The sequence below is a fragment of the Chelonoidis abingdonii genome, chromosome 24, assembly GCF_003597395.2.
Source record: "Chelonoidis abingdonii isolate Lonesome George chromosome 24, CheloAbing_2.0, whole genome shotgun sequence".
Taxonomy (NCBI): Eukaryota; Metazoa; Chordata; order Testudines; family Testudinidae; genus Chelonoidis; species Chelonoidis abingdonii.
This window is the reverse complement of record NC_133792.1, coordinates 8,159,219-8,182,556: the sequence shown is the minus strand read 5'-3', so window position 1 is coordinate 8,182,556 and position 23,338 is coordinate 8,159,219. Positions and strand designations below refer to the sequence as shown.

The window sequence follows — 23,338 nt, the reverse complement described above, 5'->3', positions numbered from 1 at the left end:
GCACCACTGTTTGATTCCCCCACCATCTCTGTCTATCTTAGAGATATATTGGATTTAATGGATCTAACAGCTTGGGGTCAGGCTGGGGGTGTCAGTTTTGATGTGGATTTTCCTGCTGTAATGGGTGTAATGCGTGTTACACCTCAGGGTCCGGCTAGAGCTTACATTACAAGCCACATGAGTCCCAAGCTGGACAAGCAGAGATGGTGGGCCCAGCAAGCACTGTTATGCGGAGGGGTAGGGACAGATATGACTTTTTGTATGTGCCTGTCACTTATTGAAACCCCCAAGGTGCCAGGATGCAGAGTCCTAGATAGTCTGGGTTGGGAATGTGAGAACTACCAGGTCACTGGAAGTCTCCAAAAGTGCTGTCTGCTCAGGGCCACAGTTGAACCCAGAAATCTTATGAGAGTAGCAGACGCAAGCTGGAGCAAGACCCTCAACACGTGCCAAAACCTCACTCTGAGAAAGGCGTAGTTCCCACACCCTTCATATTCTGAAACCCTGCCTAAAGATTCAGTTGGGGTGCCAGGCTAGGCAACAGCTCTGCTGGGGTACTGTCAGCTGGATGTCTATGGATCACAGGGCTTCCTGTTATGCCAACACCCACATATCAGTAAAGAGAGGCTGTGTGTGCAAGGGGTGAATGGGTGTACAGAGGTGAAAGGTGGTTGCCAGTATTTTCCCCCTCCTCTACCGATCAGATTTATTCTGTAGCCTATTACTCCGTCAGCTCTGCCTCCACTGAGAAAGGAAGGTTTTCCCCTTTTTAGGCAATGCACCAAGTGGAGGTCACACAGTCTCACAGCCTGAAACCTGTCAAGCAGATTCACAGATGGGGTTGCAGGATACAGTCGCTATCATTTCATCTTGGAATCAGCATAGACTTAAAAAAAGAAATAGCAACCAAAATACCATCTCAAACTCTCTTTGAACAGGACAAAGAGAATATTGAAAACAGGGAAACTCTTATTCAGCAGAATAAAATATGATCAACTCCTTTGTGTTCACTACACAAACCTTTCCTAAATAGGGACCTATCAGGAAAAAGCCAGCGTAAACAAATCCACCTTAAAGCTGGCCTCATGCCCTTGGCTAGGTCTGCTCTGTAGCTACGAGCGCGCTTCCCAGCCCAGTAGACAGACGTGCTAGCGCTGCTCGGCAGCACGGGTGGCTGCTTTGGCTTGCCGCCCCCAGTACAATCCCGCCTGATCCCTTTTAAGAAAATGAACGTTGCCACTGTGGAGAGCAACTGAGATGCATTTTTGGGCCTTCCACTCCTGCAAAAGAGGACACCCTCTATACGGTGGGAAACAGTGAAGGACCCACTGCCAGCTACATTACAAACGGAACAACATCTTTTATAAAAGGACTCCATCAGATCAATTATGAGGTTTAGGTTACACAAATGCTCTTACGAAATCTAAGACTAAAGACAAATGTTTCCTTGAATGAAAAAAAACAAAACAAAAAAACAAACCACAACCTCCACCCCCCAACCCAATAAAAACACCTTTATTTTAACAAGTCAACATTAATTTGCTTTCAGTGCTGGCAAACCGAAATATTGCAGCATTATGACAGTGCAGGAGGATGGAAAGTGGAAAATGACAAGAAACAAATGAAATCTCTCAGCTTGGACAGTGATGGTCAGTTCGGTGAATTGCAAACAGTGAAAAGCAAATACAGAAAAAGTAAAAGTAGCCAAGTGTTTATAAAAGCAGCAGAGAATCCTGTGGCACCTTATAGACTAACAGACGTTTTGGAGCGTGAGCGTCTGACGTTTTGGAGCGTCCTGCGTCTGACGAAGTGGGTATTCACCCACGAAAGCTCACGCTCCAAAACGTCTGTTAGTCTATAAGGTGCCACAGGATTCTCTGCTGCTTTTACAGATCCAGACTAACACGGCTACCCCTCTGATACAAGTGTTTATAGTATAGCAACCAGGGAAGAGTAGCAGAGGTTTTATTTTCCCTCTCCACAACCACAGTTCCACAATTTATGATGTTATTTGTAACATGGGACATTTGGTTTTTACATGAGTTTGAAGCTGGCAGCATCCATTTAAGCGTAAGACACCTCAATATGGAGCTATGTACTAAAACGCTATAGCATTGACAACATTCAGCCTTGCTCCAAAGAGAGTTTATCATGCCCCCCAACTTCCACAGTCATGCACACGAATAGGTGGTATGGCTCTGTTGAGAGTTCATTTCTCCGTGTCTCAGTTTCCCTAGCTGCAAAACAGGGATGGCACTTTGTCTTTGTAGAGGCTGGGATCTTGAAAGGAGCCTGTTGGTGTTAGGCACCCAAACCCTGTTTAAATTCAGTGGCTTGGATTTGCCAAGGAGCCTACATCTACACAGCAAAAAAACCTAGCAGCACTGAGTCAGAGTCCAGGTCAATTGACTCGAGTTCCTGGTGCTCACGCTGAGAGGCTAACAATAGCAGGGTAGATATTGGGGCTCGGGGTGGAGCCTAGGTTCTGAAACCCAGCGAGGGGGCAGGGTCTTCGAGCCCAAACGTCTGCATGTTATTTTTAGTCCTGCAGCGCAAGCCAGCTGAGCCGGGATCTGAGAGTCGCTGCCGTGGGGCTGGTGTTTTGCTGTGTAGACGAACCCTAAAGCACTCTGAGATCCATGGATGAAGAGCATTACATAAAGGATTTATCACAATAAAATGGAGAGGGAAGAAATAATGGTGACACTGACCTTCGGCCCTTCACTGTTGTCCTGGCCAGGTGGGCCTATTTGTCCTTCCTCCCCCTAAAAGGGTAAAGAAGCAGAATTAAAGGACAGTCAAGACAATCTTTGGCAAATCATTTCTATAACGAGTCAGGGACAGTCTGCTGTGTGCAAGGCAATATTTGAATTCATTATTGGATCAGGCTCCAGCTGATCTTTGGAAATGTGCCGATCTAAATACACGCCAATGCCCCGGACACTGCTTTCAAGGGGGATTTACCTACATAATGTACAAAGAGAGAGAAGCTGTATGCACAAGCACCTTTACAAGGGTGTTACCCACAGTCGCAGGTCCCCTGCTCTTCAGCAAGAGAACAGATGTCTCACCATAAATATCCCTGGCCATCCAGCACGGAAGAGATCCCTTGAGTGGGCATGGGGTTATTAATTACTGGTGTTGCAGTAACGCCCAGGACATCAATCAAGGATCGTGGTGCTGGATGCCGTACAGACATGCTGTAAAAAGAGACAGTCGCCATGTCCTCCATGCATCAAAGAGAGAAGCAGCCCACTGCCGAGCAGTCCAGCACTGTCCCCTCCCAAGCATGGCATGGAGAACAAATACTTCAGTGTTTTATTTGGTGGGAAAAGAAAACAGACCGGGGCCAAAAACGAAGGAGGAACTGCTGCAGGGCTAAAAGTCACCAGGATTATCAAACTGTGTTTGTTTCCAAGAAGTTAAATTAAGATGATTAAGTGGCGTGGGCCAAGAGACATGCTGACCGTCCTTTCTGCAGCCCCCATTGGGCTGGAGTAGCGAACTGCAGCCAGTGGGAGTCATGATCAGCCGAACCTGCAGACGGAGCAGGTAAACAAACCGGCCTGGCCTGCCAGAGGCTCTCTCTGAACAAGCGGTGGCCCTAGTTTGAGAACCACTGGTCTAGATCTCTTAATGCCCCCCTCCTGCCTCAAGGGACACAGAAGGCCAGGATGGCTGTGGGCTTGTCACAGTAAAATGCATGAAGCTACTATCTGCAAGCAGATTCTCTTTTGAGATGGGGCCTGCTGCATACTAAGCTGGAAAGGGCACTGTGCAGCAGGGAGAGGATTTCTGCTGAGTTATCCTTCTCTCAGAATGCATCCAATCTGACCAGTGAATGCCTAAGCAGGGCTTGTAGGAGGCCAAACTCCAGGGCCCGAATGAGATAGCATTATTCTCAGACAGCGTGCTATCTTACTCCTGGAAAGGCAAATGGGAAACAACAAGCCCCTTCTCTCATCTTTCTTGTGTTTTTGAACATGCAAAGATAAAGATCAGCAAGGATCTAATTCTATGTTAAAATATTCAGCTTCCTGCTGCATCCGTCCTGCCCTGAGACTCGGCACTGAAATCTGCACTGCATGAGAAAGCGTTTTTTAAATCAGCTTCCTTCTTGCAGCACCTCAAGCTTTGACCCTCTTGGGTCTCACAAGCTAAGGAGGGTTCCACCTGGCCAGGTGTAACTAACTGGAGACAGGTGCCTGAACTAGACGAGCCCTGCTTTGAGCTGGTCTGGTAATCTCTGCCTTCTTCATTGCTAACAAAATTCCAATGGTAGCATCTTTATTTTCAGTGGTGGAAGAAGCAGAGAGCTTCACTCCCTGATCTCAGCTTCGGTTTGAAGAGCTGGCAGTTAGAAAGAACAATCTGCAAACTGCACAATCTCCAAATACTTGTAAAGTGGTGAGCAGGTCTGATCTGGAGAAACAACCAGCGAGACTCCCACAAGGATATTATTAAGGGCAATTTCACTGCAAAAAAACACATTGGAAATCCATTGAGCTCCTGCCTTTGGCCACAATTTTGCACCAAGCTGCATTGGCAGTCGCTCTCTCAATTGTCTAATTTAGAATCATCTACATAGACTGCTACGGGACAATTCCAGGGCAATTAGGATCACATCTCTGCTAGTGTGCACTGGCCCAGGTCCATTAATGTCAAGTCCTGTGGACCTGTGCCAATTTACACCTGCTGAGAATTTGGCCCTTAATTTCTACCTGGCCCATTATCTGATACTGAATCCACTCTGCCAATGGATTAAGTACCTCTTTGCAGGGTTTAAGAGCAAGGTAGCATCTCTATTTGTGCATGTGTACCCCTTCATTTCTCATTTTAAGTTTCTCCCCACGAAGATGCAACTTGATTAGAGAGAAATAATAGGATATATGTTCAACTTCTCACAGCAGTTTGATAGTAACGATAGCGAGGAAGACAGTAAATAAACTCTCCTCGGCATTTCTTCTAGGGTAGGAAACTTATGGCAGATGAGATTTATCATTCACTATGGAAAGTGACATTTGCATTAGTCAGACAACATGAAAATGGCAATAAGCAGAGTATACGTGTCTTTAAAGCACATGGCGCTTCACCATTAGAGGGAGCTCATGCATCGTGAGTTTTTCATGACGACTTGTTGAGAGCAAAAAGTTGGGTCAGTTGGAGAGATGCAACTTTCTGAACTGTAGCGCATGGAAATATTTGCACCGTCTCAGGAAGAGTCAGCTACAAGGAGTCTGGGCAGGGCAGAATGCCAGGGTTTAATCCAGAGGGAGAGAGGCGCAAGGAGGAAGGCAGCTGAGATTCCCAGAAGACTGTATGCTGTGGGATGGGATCAAGGGTTACAGTCAGTCAAGGGAAAGGAGTGGGGAAATGGGGAAGCTGAAGCATTTGGAGCCAAGGCACGGCAACGATTCTAGTCTGGGTCTTTTCTTCTGAGAGGCAGGAAGCGTGTTCAGCAACCCGCTTACACCAAGCCCAGGCAATGGCTCAGCAGAACTGTAAACTCAGTGAGAGCTGAGATGAGGTTCCTAAATACACGCCTGCCTCTAGAGCAATTCTCCACCTGCTGCTTGGGAAATGTGACCTTCGGATTCATTTTAACATGGAATCAGATACCTGCTTGGGGCCTATAATTCACACCTGCACCAAGATTGCCCTGCAGGACGATGCACTGAATCTCAAATGCTATTTCAGTGCGTACCTCAGGGCCCAGGTTTGGACAATTGATATCAACCCGCTGTCCATGTTGTTAGACCACTCGTGCATAGAACTGCTGATAAATTGCACCCGCAGAACGTAAAGGCCTAAGAACCCAGCTTCTCCCAGAAAATCAGTGCTAAAAGGGAAAGCACAATATACTCATGGCTGAGTTGCAGGGTGGGAAAGGGTAAATGGATGATAAGTGTAGACTCATTGGCCACTGACAAAGCAGCCAAGAACCGTACCCTGCTCTCCCGGGTATGTTTGAAGGTGGGGAGGGGACACCACTTAAAAGATATTTTCTCTTGCATGTTGTGCTGCAACACAGCATATAACCAATGTCAAGAAGCAAAGAATCCTTACGTCATGTCCTTGGCGTCCAGCTGGCCCTCTGGGTCCAGGAAATCCCTGCAGACCCATTTGACCTCGAACTCCTAGGGGCCCTTTCATCCCCTGTGGCCCATGTTCTCCCTAGAAGCAATAAGATACAAATACATCATGGAGGACCCGGCTGCACCTCCTGCTGCCCTTCCACCGGTGTGAACGGAGATGAAAACGGATGAGGTCTTTGTAATAAGCAACTAGCATGAGTATCTAAGCTCCTACCCCTCAGGGCAGCCATCTCCTTTCTCCCCCTCTGGATAGTCCATCTTCTATCATCTTTGGGTCTCTTCAGTCTCATAATGCTGCATTCGTGGCAGAATAAAGTGGAAAAGGAAACAGCCTTAATTAACCCTAAATGCCCCTTCTCTGATCAAGGTCACCAGAACATGCCTCCTGTTATCCAGCTTGTCCTGCAGCCACAACCACTAGCTGTTCTTTATTCCTGGCAAGTCCCTTCTAGCCCAAGCCCTGGGAAATTAGATAGACCTCAACCAAATCCCCGGATCCAAGTAACCCTGAACTTTGGATCCACACCCAGTTCTGAACTTGGCAGCTCACTCCCACATCTGATTCAGAGTCAACACCACTGAACAATGTCCTCCTCAGAAACACCACGCCCTATCCTGTCTCCTTACCAGGACCAGTGGGTTTAAGCCCAAACAAGACACGCCGCTCCACCTCATCAGAGTGCCTCAAGATTTGGGGCTGAGCAGGATTTGACCATCTATAATATGTATATGGCCCCAATTATGATGTTATCTGAGCACCTCACACTGTTCAATGTATTTATTCCCGGGACACCCCTGTGCAGCAGGGTCATGTGGTTATTCCCACTGTACAGAGAAGGAACAGAGAGACTAAGTGATTTGCCCAAGGTCACACAGGAAGTCTGTGGAGGAGCAGAGAACTGCACCCACATCACCCAACTCCTAGCCACTGGACCAGCTTCTCTCACCAAAAATGATGTCCTTTTCAGATTAAAAAGATCTGCCCAGGGCATGAGGAGAACAGCACAATCGGGAGCTCCAGCCAAATGTTCATATAGTGAAGTGAGCTCCTAAGAAATCCCTGTTAAAATTCTGCCACTAAAGCGAAAGTAGGGTTGGGGTGATCTCCCTCCCTCTGATGGAGTCGCCTCCCTTTCTGGACACTGCCTAGAGCAGGGGTAGACAACCTATGGCACACGTGCTGAAGGCAGCACACGAGCTGAGTTTCAGTGGAACTCACACTGTCCGGGTCCTGGCCACCAGTCCAGGGGGCTCGGCATTTTATTTTAATTTTAAATGAAGCTTCTTAAATATTTAAAACCTATTACTTTACATACAACAATAGTTTAGTTATATATTATAGACTTATAGAAAGAGACCTTCTAAAAACGTTAAAATGTATGACTGGCACGTGAAACCTTACATTAGAGTGAATAAATGAGACTCGGCACAGCCTTCTGACAGATTGCTGACCCCTGGCCTAGTGCATCCCTGGCAGAGACACATACCCAGCAAGGGCTCAAAACTTAGCACTGGCCAGTAACGGGTTGAGGGAAGGGGAAGAATTATTTGTGACTATTTTCATTTTAAAAGGGCTGAGATATTCTCCACACACACACACACACACACTTGCCAACAGCTCATGGGCAAATCATGAAAAGCCCTGGCCCAGACTGCACCTGTACACCTCCACCCAGGCCTGGAAATATGGTGAAGAGGGTCAGTTGCAGGAAATGCGTGCAGACATGCAGGAACGAATAGGCTAGAAACACATTTGCAGCTCATGTTTAACCTTGCAGCAGTTCAATGCTCTAGTGTAGACAGGCCATTAGTTAAACCAGATGAGCAGCCACAAACCTCCCATAACCTACCGCCCTATCCTGCCATGCCTGTGCACCTCTCTGGCTGCCCTGCTACATGGAAAGGAGTTTCCAGGCTTAGCATCTGGAAGGCCAACAGGTGGGAACTGGGTAACTGATGTGCCAAAGCCAGGTTTCTCCAGGGTATATTGTATATTGGAACAGGAAAAAGGTTGGAAAAGGGCATGAAAATGATTAGTGGCACGGAGCAGCTTCCGTACGAGGAGAGATTAATAAGACTGGGACTTTTAGCTTGGTAAAGAGACAACTAAGGGGGAGATGGTTGAGGTTTATAAAATCATGACTGGTGTGGAGGAAGTAAATAAGGAAGTGTTTTTCCTCCGTTCAGAACACAAGAACTAGGGGTATCCAAATGAAATTAATAGGCATCAGGTTTAAAAGAAAGTATTTTTTCACACAATGCAGGTCAGTCAGTCAGTGGAACTCCTTGTCAGAGGATGTTGTGAAAGCTAAGACTATAACAGGGTTCAAAAAAGAACAAGATAAGTTCATGGAGGACAAGTCCATCAATGGTTATTAGCCGGGATGGGCAGGGATGGTGCCCTAACCTCAGTTTGTCAGAAGCTGAGAATGAGCAACAGGGAATGGATCACTTGATGATCACCTGTTCTGTTCATTCCCTCTGGGGCACCTGGCATTGGCCACTGTCAGAGGACAGGATACTGGGCTAAATGGACTTTGATCTGACCCAGTGTGGCTGTTCTTATGTTCTTAGTATTCTCTGTTTGATCTGTGAGTGCTATTCTGGGGCACAATTTGAATAGTGGGGTGCTGAGAGTCATTGACCCAAACTGTAAACCCTGGATATAATGGAAACCACTTCAATCCAGGGAGCGCACCAGAACCCCTAGTTCTAGCACCTATGCTCTGGGGTGCAGTGCTCCAGTTTCCCCAGTTAGCTCTCTTTCAGGATAGACCCCACAGAATCGCTACACACAGGACACTAGAGCAAATACACAAGCCATTGCTTTTACAGCAAGGCCTCTGCTTTGAAGGCAAAGCATCAACCATGAAATTAGGAGTGGAGGAATCCTCTGTTTTCAAGGGCCTAAGGGAGAATATACCAGGCCCCAGATATCTGAGTGACCGCTCCCCACCTCTGACCTGCCAAGCTAGCTGAGGTCAGGTAGGTGATCCATTCCTTCCCGCCGACAGTCCCATCTGATTGAGGACAAGGGCAGGACATTTTCAGGTCACAGATCCATTCTCTGGCAGGAAGGGCATCTTAATGGATATGGTGCTGGACTGGGATTCAAGGGACCTGGCTTCAAATCCCAGCTCAGCCACAGCGTTTCCTGTGTGACCATGGGCAAGTCAGTTGACCCTGTGCCTCAGTTCCCCACCTGCACAACAGGGATGAGGCTGCCAGATCTCCCAGTGACCGTGAGGTGTTGACACTGTGGTGATGGGCCCATGTAAATATCTAGATAGATGGATCTATGGAATTCCCTTGTCTGTGCTCTGCCAGAGCCCCTCTCAGCCTGGTCTTCCAGGCTCAGTCAGGGCAGAATCTTTTCTATTTGAGTCAGGTTCATCTTTGGCCATTTGGGCAATTTCCCCCAAGTCTCGTCCTCTGTGTGTTTGGCCTCTTGTTTGAGGGAGAGACTGGTTCTCTCTGGGCCCAGCTCAGGGATGGTTTTTGCCATTGGTACTTTACCTTCCATAATCCTTATTCTGACATGTGATGTGTTTCCATGTCACTAAACACACATTGCTTCATGCTAACAGGAGAAGTACAAAGGGCTGGAGAACCCTGAGCCTGTTCTACATCCAGCTGGGAGCAAGAGCCCCTCCTCGCTGCAGCAAGGAGCTCAGGAGACAGTGCCCAGGGATATCCAATTCCACTGGCAAAGCAAGAGGCACTATTAATGGTTCTCTCATGACCTTCAGCTCACAGCTTGTCTTTCCCTGCAGCCACGTCTTCGCCAGGGAAACTTCACCCGCTGTCAAGTCTCTTATTAAACACTGCACCTCGATGAGAACTTAATCCAATACCAGAGGGGACTAGCTAGACTGGGCAGAGGCACAGGAGAGCCATAGTGGAAGGAATCCTCCCAGATCTGAGCTGCAGTGCTGAGAACACTGTGTTGGAGGAGGATGAAGGACAGGAGTATCTGGGCAACGGCAGATCTTCTGGCCCCTCTCTGTCCTTCTTATGCCCCACCCACTCCATTCTAGGGGGCTCCTAGAAAAAATTAGCTCTGTACTGAGGCGTACATCTTGTGTGGCCCTCCCACATCTGGTCCACCCTCTATTGCAAAGGGAACCAGACTAAGCCCATTGCTGTGGGCCTGGGCTCCCAGATGGGGGTCGGCTAACTTAGCTCTCTATGCAGCATTGCCAACGCTCATGATTTTATAATAAGCCTTACAATATTGGGGCTTAAAGCCCCATCTTTTGGAGTCATGTGATTACAGTTTCCATTTAATAAGAAAACTGGGGGGGAGTAAGCATCTAGCACTCATGCCCATGGAAAAAGCTTAAAACACTGATTCCTAAAGGCTCATGAATCAGAACTCAAATAAAAAGAACCCAACTTTAAACAAACAAAAAATCAAGATTTTTAGCTGATCATGATTTTGAGGGCCCTGACTCATGAGTTTCGATCATTTGACATTGGCAATGCTACCTATACGAATGTTAAGAAAGGGGGTCCAGAATTTCAGCAAGTGACTGCTAGAGTAACTTTCCTGGCATGGTGGGATCTTCTTTATACAAACCTCCTTCTAGGGAGGCTGCTGTGTACAAGGAGCAGAGACTCACCCTGTCAAGAAGGGTGCTAGAATAAAGGTGCCTAGTGATTCTAATTGTTTATTCTTAAAGTGCCAGCAGAGAACTCAATCTAATTGTTAGTACAATACAACCAGATCAAACATGCTCTGAGACGACATGGCTACATTTAAGCAGCGGGGAGGAATGGGGAAGCGATAGAAATTACCCTCTGGATGCCAGCCACTGGGTCTACTGTACCTTGTCTCCTTTGGTTCCCATGTCCCCTTTCGCTCCATCTGTGCCTTCACCACCCTGTAATAAGAGCACACGTTAAATGTGCAGCTTCTCAGGAGACCGAACTGTGATGCTCCCCATGGCTGAGGAGCACAGCGATCCACTTTCAGCATCGGAAAGGAAGTTTTCACCAGTTTTGATCAAAAGCTCATTCTTGATGGATCTTTCCACAGGTAGAAGGGAAGTCTCCTTTCTACCCAGACCAGAAAGCTGCAATGTGACTCTACGTGCCAGATACTCGGGGAACTTTAGACCCCTGCAGGTAGCTTTAGCACTCCTGTAAAATGGTGGAGGAGGAATGTATGGCAAGCAGCGGTGGCTCCAGGCACCAACGCTCCCAGCACGTGCCTGGGGCGGCAAGCCCCAGGGGGCGCCCTGCCGGTCCCTGTGAGGGTGGCAGTCAGGCAGTCTTCGGCGGCTTGCCTGCGGGAGGTCTGTCAGTCCCATGGCTTTGGTGGCAATTCGGTGGCGGGTATGCTGAAGCTGCGGGACCAGCAGACCTCTTGCAGGCTCTGCCGAAGGCAGCCTACCTGCCATGCTTGGGGCGGCAAAAAAGCTAGAGTCGCCCCTGATGGCAAGGAGATCAACAGTAGACCTCCTGTAGTTTGGCGTTGATGCAAATATTACTTGCTTGGGATAGAAGGAAGGACTACCTGCATTGCAATTAACAAATAAAGCAACTTCCCTTCTGCTTTATGTTGGGATCCCTGCCCTTACCCCTCAACTCAAACACACACTTCTTAATTGGGGCATGACATGAGCAGACAGTTGGAAATCTTCCACACACAAAGCTCAACGCTGACACGCAGCAAGTCCTGCTACCGTTGTTTCAAGCAGTGTGCACCAGCTACCTTGAATGCTGCCAGACCTTTTGTGATGTACAGCAAGAGCCAGGAGGAGGCCACTCAATCTGTTCTGATCTGTGACCTTCTGTAGGGAAGGACCAGAACTCAGAACTCCAAAAGGTAACAGGTCAGTGCACTGACCTTCAGTGCTGCACAGCCTACCCCTGATTTGTGTTTGCCGAAAGATCCCAAGGCCACGTCCAAGACTAGCAAACATACTGTCTTGCACCCTGGTGACTCATGTCCTGGTTAAACTCTATCCAGAGACTCACTTGCTCCAACACCCAACACCCTTCCTAACTAAGCACAACGCCGTCTGTCCACATAGCATAAAGTGCAGGAAGAGGAAGCAGGAGAGCTGGATTTGACTCCCAGCTCTGTTACAGTTTCACTGAGTGTGACCTGAGCTGAACGGTACCAAAGTTTCCCCATCTGTAAAATGAGGGTGATATCTTAAATGGGGGAGAAGGAATGTAGGGAAGGGAGGCCAAAAGTCTGAACATTTATGGAGAGCTCTGAGACACTCAAATTCAAGGGGAATAAAAAGTATCACTGTTCTTCCTGAGAGGGGATAACGTTTCAGAGATCTTGAACAATCCAACTCCCCTGATAATTAGGACGTGTCTACACAAGGAAAAAAGGTGTGTTCTTACCACAGGATAACGATCTTGTGTGACAATTATAAATGCTTTGTGTCTGGATGGTTTAGACACAACAAATCCTGCATCTCAGCAGGGGGTTAGAGGAGATGACCCTTGCAGTCCCTTCTAACCCTATGGTTCTATGATTCACCAGATGTCCCAATTTTACAGGGGCAGTCCTGATATTCGGGGATTTTTCTTATACAGGCACCTATTACACACCCCATCCCGATTTTTCACACTTGCTATCTGGTTACCCTAAGGCCGAGTGACTTGCCTGGTCTCCTGGGAGTCCCTTTGAACCTGGCATTCCAATCAACCCCTGAAAGAGAAAGAGAGAGACAGTCAATGCAACATTTAAAAAGGACACAAAAATCCACACAGGCCTTCAAATTCCCCCTGGGTGAAAGGTATGTGCCAGAAAATGAAGTGTCTGAAGTTCATGACCAATAAGAAATACCAGCCTCATTTGCAGAAGGTCATTGCTGATGATCCCATGGCAAGGTATAAGGGAGAGGCACCCCCTTGTGGCCCTAGGACAGCCTGCAAGTGATCCCTCACCTCAGTTTCCCTTTTGAGTCCCCAGTAACTCCATGGAGGATTATCTTCTAGGCCATCATAGTTTATTAATAAAACTTGGTGCAAATGTCCAGAACCAGAAGTCCCAAGACACAGTTCACATCACACACCCCCACCCCAGCGCCTACAGTCTTTAAAACTCGGCTTTGTTCTCACCGTACCCTGGTACCAGACACTTTGTCATTCCTCTGTCCCTCTGCCAGGGCAGGCAGCCCAGCCCTTCCTTCTGGGGTGCAACCTGCTCATCCCAGCAGGAACACCCACAGCCTCTCTGCTAAAGCCATCCCTTGCTCCGGTGGTACTCTCATATTCCTCTGGGTCCAACTCGCCAGCAAGGAGACACCAGCAGGTAAACCCTTCCACAGCACCCCTCCCTTCCTCCCACCCTCTCCAGCCCTTGGCTCTGGTCCTCAAGCTCAGAGCCAGCAGGCATCTCCCTCTGCTGCTGCTGCTCCTCCTCCCTTCACCCCTGGCTCAGGGACACCAGCAGCAAACTCCCCTTGCTGCTCCCCTACCTTCAACCTTCCCCCAGGAACCACCTTCTCTCTCTGCCAGCTCTCGTCTCGTGTCCTACCTGACTGAACCAGTCTGCTCAGACTGAGTCTCTGTCACAGTCTCTCCCCCAGTCCCAGGTGCTGCCCTGCTGCCCTCTTTGTCGGCCCAAAGAGGGAGCACCTGGACTGGACCAGGAGAGTTGAGTTAAGCCCAGTTTCATTTAATGGGTCAGCTACACTGTTACTCCCAGGGAAGGAGAGAGAACAAGTTAAAAACATGGGGAAACTGCTGTTAGTACAGGTAGCCATCCTTTTACCTGGGCTAAGCATTTGCACTGTTCTTCGGTGCAGATGCCTGTCAAGTGCACGCTTTGCTCCAGTGAGAACAGAGAGGAGAAACAGGAGGGAAATGGCTCTCTAAACACCACCTCACCGTTCTCGCTGGCTAAGGGAAATTACCAGCAACCCTAAAGAGGGTTGTTTAAAAAAAAAAAAAATCGGTGTTAAACACCCACGTGAGCTGGTTCCAGGTACACGTGCTCTGCTGAGTTTGCTCCCTGGAGATGCTATGATCTGGGCTGGGCATATCTGTCTAGGTAATTGGCCATTTGGGGTGGCTTTTAGACACCCCAGTCACACCAAAAGGGCATACTAATGCCATCTCTCTAGGTACTTATGTGGCCACTCACTACCATCACCAGAGCTTCACCCTCATTCATGGATTTGAGCCTCACTATGTCCGCAAAGGGAAGCATTATTTCCATATTACAGATAGGCAACTGAGACACAGGGTATACTAGCGCTGGGTCCCACTCCAGCACCCAATCCACAAGACCATCTTTCTAATCTGGTTCCTACCAGAGCTACCTCCCTGCTGCCCAGATTTCCAGCAGCCACTGAGACACAGCTTAGAAGAATCCTGTTTCTTGCTTATTATCTTCAAGTGCCCCCCAACCCTCCGGTTTTACATGCCTCCATGAGGAAAACTTACAATCCAATTGGCTCTTTAGGATGTCAATATCAGAAGCAAAAGCCTTATGGGAATGCCCCCACACTGAGACATGGCCCCAGTATGGTCCACGACTGCACCCCAACCATACTACTAAGCGGAGAGCAAGAAGCGCTCTGGTTGCGTGAATTGGTGAAAGACTATAAGCGTGTTAGGGGCTTTAAGCAAGTCAGCAGCAAGAGCTGTTCTGGCAGATGGGTGGTGTGCAGGAAAGCCATGGAGAGCTACTTTTAAGAATTCATCAGTGTAGGGAAGGCACTGACAACGACCAGTCCTTAGTCTTTCCTGCTGAAAAGAGACCACAAGGAGTTAAGCCCCTCCCAGTCAGGGCGGACTGCCCCAGGGCTCAGACTCTGGATTTCCCCAGAAATCTCCCTAGGTCACCTGGGCTTAGCTTTGGCAACAGTGTTCCTCTAGTAGGCGGGAGCTTCTCCAGTGCACGCACAGGCATTCCCAGTATGTCCAGCTTGGGGACTATGATGCTGCAGCAGTATCATATGAGGGCTGCCATGTGCAGAGCCCTTACTCTCCCATTCAGGGGCAGCTCTCGGCATTTCGCTGTCGCAAGCATGGCAGGCAGCCTGCGTTCGGTGGCTTGCCTGCGGAGGGTCCACTGGTCCCGCAACTGTGCCTGCGGGAGGTCCACTGAAACCGCGGGACCAGTGGACCTCCCGCAGGCAAGCTGTCGAAGGCACCCTGCCTGCCGCCCCTATGGTGACCGGCAAAGTGCTCCCCGTGGCTTGCCGCCCCAAGTACGCGCTTGGCGTGCTGGGGCCTGGAGCTGCCCCTGCTCCCATCTTATATCTAGCCTATTTCCTAACAGGGCAGAGGCCCAGCCACGCGTGCAGATAAATGCATATGATTCAATGAACGCACAGGGGGAAAGAAAGATAGCTTGGCTTTGTCTTGTTTGTGCAGTGGGCGGGATCTCAAATGGTCTATGGTGTCCTACCATTGGTAGCAGTTGGACTCCAGAAAGAAAAACAGAGCTAAGGGAAAGACCCAGTGGATTTCCCTCATTATTCACTCCAATGCAATGTACCTGTTCAGTTTATGAATTGGAGCAATATGGCATAAAGAATTCACCATGCTCAAAGCCCCTCCACTCCCACCCTCACCCATAATGAGCTGGGGCATGGAAAGATACATCCACACAGACTTACCATGGGGCCTTCTTGACCATGCTCTCCCCTTAGTCCAGCAGGACCGTCTGCTCCCTGCAACCAGAAATAACCCTATAAAAACGGCTTCATGACAAGGCTACCATGTTTTAATTAACTCATCAAGGCTGAGTGTTATTAAAAGGCAACAGGCAAACCAGAGAAATCCAAACTGAGTGACAGCAGGAGGGAAAAATGGTGGAGGGTGGGTGACAAATGAAATCCCATTTCTAAGGAAGAAGGAATGGGGGGAGTGGGGATCGTGAATCTCCCAACAGAGAGATTTCTTGATTTGATATCAAAAGTTTAATGAATTCTGTACACTTCCCACTCCATAGGGAAGACTCCCAGGTGCCAGACTCTTCACTCGGCACATACAGGGCACTTGGCCACAGTAGCTATGGGAAAGGAGATGCCAAGGACCCATTTTGGCCATGAATGGGCTATCAATACACACTGTTTTTCTGAATGACTATTAGTCACATTCATTCCAATGGGAGCAAAGGGAGGATACTCTACTGTTCATAAGGCAGCCTCTTCTAACTGATCAGAGGATCACCCAAGACCTGCAACTAATCACGCAACTCTGCATTTACCAATTACCACCAATGTCTCTGCTTATCCATCAGACTCCATCCTTTTCTACACCTGTAGTCATGCTCTAACCTTTATGGCAGTTAATGGCCAGTGACCAAGTCAACAATAAATGTGGGAGGAGAAAAACAACAGAACCCTCCCCCTCCTCCCCAAGGTTTCAGGATTGTGCCAGATCTAAGTGTGAAAATTCAAGCTCTAAGGGTCTCTCTCTCTCTCTTTTGACTGTGAGTTGGAGCCTGCAGCTCAGACAAATGAACTGGAAATAGCTAAAAATGGAATCACTCCATAGGATATATGCCTGTGCTACATACATCAGAGTTCTATATGTCTGCCCATCACCGTAGGAACTGAAAACTTTCCACTTAAAATCAATAACAGCAGCAAAAGTTCCTAGCTGACTTGATCGAGTTTCTGGCCCTTCTTCCTTTTTGGGTTAGAATATTTGGGTTTTTTTGCCCTTCTCTTTTCCTTAAGATTTTACAGTTTCCTCTTTTCTCCCTTTTTGACTAGTGGGAGTTTAGGGGTCAGAGAGCAGCACTGTGAGTATCATTTTTATGGTATAAAGGTATTTTCCACACGCTGGAGCCTGTTTTCTTTCACTTGGACAGGGAAAGAGGATGGGTGTCAGAGTAGCAGCTGTGTTAGTCTGTATCCGCAAAAAGAACAGGAGTACTTGTGGCACCTTGTTTGCGCATAAGCTTTTGTGGGCTACAGCCGGTTCTGCAGTGGTGCTTCTGCTAGCCAGTCAACACAGCAAAGGCCTAGAGAAAGCCACCTACCTTTTCTCTTTAAGTGGGGCAGTATGGGAGCATTTCACATCAACGCGCCACTCTCTGCACTCGCTACCAACCTCAGGCGAGGCCAGTCAAGGTTACAGTGTTTATCTTCAAAAACCTAAAGCAACTGGGGTTTGCTTACCTCAGTCTGCTGCAGCCTGGCATGGTTTCTGCCATCAGCAGAAACACTTCAGCCATATGGCCCCCAGGTACAGAGGCTAAGGGCAAGGTCCTCTCAGAGTATACCTGTCTCAACCATGGCTTGGGCAGGAGGAGACGTTGAGCCAATGGTCAGAGACCAGGGCAGGGATCAGTAATAGGTCAGGAAAGTAGGAACGCAGGACAAATTAGGTAAGCAGGACTCAGGCGAGAAGGCAGGGTCCGATGTAGCCACTAGCCAGGAATTTGACCCCGTGCACCTATTACTTCCCATGTCTCCTGGCTTAAATAGCATAGCTGGACCACCCAGTGGGGCCAGGCACTCGTCCAATCAGGACTCCCACGGACTGTGCCTCTGGTGGGGCTAGGGTTCCTTTAGCCACTCAGCCCCTCAGTTACTAGCAGGCCATTGGATACTGCTGGTATGCAAAGGTTGCCTGGGGACTTGCAGACCTGGGTTCAAGACCCATAGAGCCTCACAATCTCCATACTGCAGTCAGAGGGTAGACGCACCTGAGCTGGCGTTAGTCTGGCCAGCTCAGGTCCCAGAGGTGTGAAACAGCAGCAGGACAGGAGAGCCCTGGGAGTAGCTATCCAAGGTTCCAGACAGGCTTGTACAGCCCATGCTGCTGCAGCTTCACTGCTCCAGGCAGGGCCGGCTTTATTAACTGCGGGGCCCGATTCAAATACTCAGTGGCACTTAGGTGGCAGGGGGTCTGCTCTGGGTCTTTCACAGCACCAAAGGACCCCTCGCTGCCGAAATGCCACCGAAGACCCCGGAGTGGACAGCAGCTAGGTGAGTAAAAAAAATTTTAAAGGCTCCTAAAGCGTGGGGCCCTCTTAGGCATGGAGCTCAGTTCTGGGGAATCGAGCGAATCGGCCTAAAGCTGGCCATGGCTTCAGGCCCTGAGCTAGTGGAGCTAGGTTTAATTTAGCTATGTCTACACAAGCTTCTATCACACCCTGTAAGTACAGCACAGACATACCAGCAACAGAAATCCCTGGGCTTTGGAATTCATCCCCACTGGAGATCAAGCTGAGCTCACAGGTGAACTCTGCTGTCTGTGCAGGCCTCTACCTAAGTCCTGGTGCCAAACGGGCACCGCTTGGAGCTCGTTCAATTCAGACAAGTAGCTCAGAGGAGGGCAAGAGCATTTTGCTCGCTTCAGGGCTGTAGGTACCAGATACTACAGTGATGGGCTCATTAAAACAGGCAACCTCAGTAACAATGAGACATTATTGCAATGGCAGCAAGATGGGGAAGAACGTATTTAACTCTATATGTGGGGGAAACAGACTCTTACAGGGTCTCCTTTAGGCCCAGAGGATCCTTCTATCCCAAGTGGACCCTAGAGAGAAAGAAAGAAAATAAGCTGTAAATACAAGCAAGAATAGAGACCCCATTCTTTAGCATTTAAATGAAGTCAAAGTGAAAGAGAATCCGTTCCAGCCTCCTTCAAATCAGGGTGGGAGAAGATGTCACTACAGGTCAAGTGCAGCATTTGCTCATTCACCTTGTGCTATTTCTTTCACTCCACGGTCTGTTCAAAAGCCACATACCCTCAAGCCCTGCGCACAGCGGTCTGTGCCCATTGGTGATGCAGGATCTCCGGTGATTTCATCTCACAAGCCCTGGCTCCTCCTACCCTTCCGCTCTTATACAGTTTCCACTTAGTTTCACTTGCAGGAAATCTCTCCCAAGCAATGGACAGCCTGGGACAGATGAGTGAGGAGTCAGAACTAGAAAACAATCCTGGTGAATTGTCCATGGCGATGGAGAAGTTCGTCCCAAGCTTTCCTACAGCTCATTATGCTAAATGAGGAAAACAGACTCTTCTAAGAACCATTGCTCTTCCTGCAGTGTAACCTCCCTTCTAGTCTTTGATCTCACCTGCAGCACAGAGAATCAGGCTCCAGTCCTCAGCAGGAGGTGAGAAAAACGTTTAGGATCTCGCAGCATAACTTACTAGAGGGTTGTATACTAAGATGCATACCCAGCCATGGCCTTGCCCCCACTCTGGCCCCATCTGGCTGGTGGTGGGGCTGGGGCTGGTTGGAATGGGGGCTCTGGCTCTAGCTGTGGGGGCGAAGGGGGGCTGACCAGAGTCAAGTGAGGGATCCACTAATCCTCACCTAGCCCTCACCCTGGGATCCCTGCCTCACCCCGTACCCATAGTGACACTGTTTCCCGGCCACAGCCCTCTGTGAGGTCACTGCCTCACGTCTGTACCCTGAGTGACCAAATGGTTTTACTGGAAATCAGGCTTTCCTGGTTTTTCAATTTTCACCAAAATCAACAGGGGTTTGCCCACGGGTCCTTAGAACGGTCCTCAAAATATTGAAATGGATCGAATGTGGTGTTCAAATGTTATCACCTGACAGACACATGTCAGCGAGATTGTGTAGGGCCTCAGGACCGGCTTTAGGCCAATTCACCTGATACCCCGGAATCGGGCCCCACACCTTTCTAATTTTTACTCACCCAATGGCACTCTGGATCTTCAGCAGCATTTCGGGGTGGGTCCTTCAGTGCCACCGAAGACCCGGAGCGAGTGAAGGATCCGCTGCCAAAGTGCTGCCGAAGACCCAGAGTGCCGCTGGGTGAGTACGAATCGGGCCCCACACTTGTTAAAGCCAGCCTTCTAGTGTCCAGCTTTGCTTGGCCAATAATACTAGACACGAGCCCCCTTCTCAGGAGAACACTGCTCAGTTGGCCAGCAGCACGGTGTGCTGGTTAGAGAAAAGGAGTCAGGAGACCTGGATTCTAATCCCAGCTCCATTGCTGGTTCATTGTGTGACCTAGGTCAAGTCCCTTCACCTCTCAGTGCCTCAGTTTCCCCATCTGCAAAGCAGGGATAATACAGATTATATGCCTCTAAAATACTTTGAGATCCTCAGACAAAAAGTGATATATAAGCACAAGTATTATTAGTGACACTTAATGGAAGGCGGTCAGTTTTCTACTGTTGTCCAGCACCAGCAAGGGGCTACAACTGGCTGGACAAAGCTAGGCCCTACGTAATCTCGCTGACAGGTGTCTGTCAGGCGATAGAATTTGAACACCACATTCGATCCACTCCAATATTTTGAGGCATGTTCTAGGCATCTGTGGGCAGAACCCTGTGGAGTCTGGTGAAAACTGAAAAACCAAGAAAGCCTGATTTCCTGGTAAAACCATTTGGCCACTCAGGATACAGGCCAAGGCAGTGACCTCACAGAGGCCTGTGACAGCAAGCAGAGTAACTGGGGTTACAAAGTGAGGCAGTGGGGGGTTTAGTGTGTGGTTTTAGTGGCCCCCCAATGCACTGTGGCCAGCTTGACCTCAGCTGGTCCCTTGCTCTCACACACACCTCAGTCAATCCCCATTTCCCCCTCCGTCAGGCCTTCCCAGCCAGATGTGACCATGGTGAGGCCAAGTGCATGGTTGGGTGGGAGGAACTGGCCAGAGCCAGGGTGAGGGGCCTGGCAGGGTATACAGCTGCCTTACGTAAGCAGTGAAGTGTACAACCCTCTCAGTTATATGATTGCAGAATCCCGAGACTCTATACAACAAGAATCGGGTCCTGTTGTGCTAGCCCAGTTCCAACATACAGCGAGAGAGACAGTCCCTGCCCCAAATAGCTTACAGTGTAAACAGACAAGGCAGACAAAAGGTGGAAGGGAAGGCAGAGACAGAGAGCGGGGGAATGGTTTGCCCAGGTCCAACGGTAGGTAAACTGCAGTGCTGGAAACAGCACATGAGTCTCCTGGCTCCCAGTTAAGTGCCCTCCCAATAGAGAATGCAGCTGCCCACCGCTGGGCACCCTGTGCATTCCCTCAGGCAGTAGTGAACACGGCCTGGGTGAGTGAAGCCTCGTTCACGTGCGAGATGCAATGGAAAATTCCAGCAGCCCATTTGCTTAGCAAGGACTTAGACAAGGCCCCACTTCTCCTGGGTGCTGCATGGGATACCTGTGGCCTTGGAAATGTTACGTGTTCTGTACTGAGAAGATGATCATGCATCCAGGAGCAATTTACCTGTGATCCTCTAGGCCCTGGAGATCCACGGCTCCCTTGCAAGCCTTGTGGTCCCTACAGAAAACAGGGTGGGGTGAAAGCACCCTACAGTTAGATTTGAATTAACATGAGTGTAAGTGCCACCTTGCAATACAGTTCATCAGATGTGCTGCATTCCTTATTCACCATTCACTTCTTTCAAAGAATGAGTGGAAGTGTTTGTAGCATGGGCTGGAGGTGCAAAGATAGAGGGGGTTCTTTAGCCTCCAGGCTAATTAAACCTTCCTCCATCCAGGCTTTGGTTGCCAATTAGTGCCAGCTGAGCTATTTGGTGCCAGGGAAAGACAGCCACTGGGAGCTGGGCTCCACTCTTGAACTCATTTCACAGAGTCCCATAGCAACTGCTCTCATCACGAGGCTAGTGTCGAGAACGTACCTTGGGGCCCTGTGGGCCTGGCAAGCCGGAAGGGCCCATTTCTCCCTATGAACAAAGCAAACATAGGCACGCTCACTAAACTGGCACAGGAGGCAAGGAAAGAGAGGTACACAATGGCAAGTATATGCCACCTTCCCCCATGCTGGCCGGTAGGGACCCACCTGAGAGCCATTGACTCCTTGTAATCCGACTGGCCCCGGCTGCCCTGGCTCCCCCTGCAATAAAACAACACACAGATACAGTCCCCATAGTTAGTCTGTCATAAAACGCAGGAGAACCATGCAGTCCACTCTTTCACGGATACAGGTCAGGACAGCCAGGGGGCTGGCTGGAGTGCTCTGTCAGATCTGCCTGGCAGCTGGGAATTCTCCCAGAAGGTTGCAGTGTTGACCAGACTGGAGTGGCTACTTCCATTAGTAGCCTATATACCTGCTTTGGGGACACCTGGCTAGGTCCTTGCTTGTAGATTGGCTGGGTCCTAAATGATTGGCCTGGGGCTACCATTGGATTTTCAGTGCCCACCAGTTGCTTCTGTCTTGTGGCTTCCAGAGACAGACCTCAGCATAGCAGGGCACTCGGTTGAAGCAACACAGACAAGAAGCTCAGAAAACCAAGTTATTGGGCTCAATACAGGAGTTACTGGGTGAAATTTTATAGCCTGTGTTGCACAGGAAGCCAGACTAGATAACCTACTGGACACTTCTGGCCTTAACATCTCTTAATCTAGTATTCCTGGAGAAAGCCATGGGGGATTTCCATCAGCTCCGTGGCGTTAACACACAACAGAGTTCCCAGAAGCACATGATCGTGAGCTCTTTGAGACCAAGACTAGCTGATTATTCTCTGTTTGTACAGCTGTCATAAACAGATAGCTAAGGGTTAATGTCTCTTTCACCTGCAAAGGGGTAACAAACACCACCTGACCAGAGGACCAATCAGGAAACAAGATATTTTCAAATCTCAAGGGAGGGAAAGTTTGGGTGTGGGTCCTTTGTTCTGTGTCAGTTGCTCTCTAGGCTCTGAGGTGATCACACTATCTCAGGCTCTCAATCTTCTGTTTCAAGTTGTAAGTACAGGGGAAAAACAATATAGGTTTATTACATTGTTTTCTGTATTTGCAAGTGTGTAGTTTGCTGGAAATGTTTTTAAATTGTATTTTTTTTGAATAAGGCTGTTTATTCATTTTTTATAAGCTAACAGACCCCTGTAATATTTTCATCTTGATCCACAGAGAAATTTTTATGTCTTTTCTTTCTTTTTTAAAAAGTTTTCTTTTTAAGACCTGTTTGATTTTTTCCTAGTTAAGGTTCAAGGGGATTGAGTCTGCAACTCATCAGGGAATTTGGTGGAGGAAGACAGGGGGGAAGAGGAATCTCTTTGTGTTAGATTTACAAAGCTTGAATTTGTATGGCTCTGGGTGAGGGGAGAGAAACCTGATCTTCTGTGTCTGTGTTTCAAGGATTGAACACAGTGATCTCCTAGTGTACCCAGGGCGGGAAGGTCTGGGAGGAGGTAAAGAGGGAAGGGAAGTGGGTTATTTCCCTTTGTTGTGAGACTCAAGGAATCTGAGTCTGGGTCTCCAGGGAAGGTTTTGGGGAGACCAGAGTGTACCAGGCACTGGAATTCCTGTTGGTGGCAGCGCTACAGGATCTAAGCTGGTAATTAAGTTTAGAGGTTTCATGCAGG

At 48.8% G+C, this 23,338-nt stretch overlaps 1 protein-coding gene across 1 annotated transcript in view; it reads right to left on the bottom strand.

The window, feature by feature from the left end:
* LOC116835220 (uncharacterized) overlaps nucleotides 1-23,338 on the bottom strand; it is a 249,478-nt gene that overhangs the window by 50,055 nt on the left and 176,085 nt on the right. The window contains exons 18-26 of the mRNA XM_075060693.1: nucleotides 21,814-21,867; nucleotides 21,653-21,697; nucleotides 21,238-21,291; nucleotides 18,525-18,569; nucleotides 15,692-15,745; nucleotides 12,724-12,768; nucleotides 10,925-10,978; nucleotides 6,067-6,174; nucleotides 2,712-2,765 (exon numbers count right to left, since the gene is read on the bottom strand). Coding sequence (XP_074916794.1) covers nucleotides 2,712-2,765; nucleotides 6,067-6,174; nucleotides 10,925-10,978; nucleotides 12,724-12,768; nucleotides 15,692-15,745; nucleotides 18,525-18,569; nucleotides 21,238-21,291; nucleotides 21,653-21,697; nucleotides 21,814-21,867 — 513 coding nt within the window. The remainder of the gene's footprint in view (nucleotides 1-2,711; nucleotides 2,766-6,066; nucleotides 6,175-10,924; nucleotides 10,979-12,723; nucleotides 12,769-15,691; nucleotides 15,746-18,524; nucleotides 18,570-21,237; nucleotides 21,292-21,652; nucleotides 21,698-21,813; nucleotides 21,868-23,338) is intronic.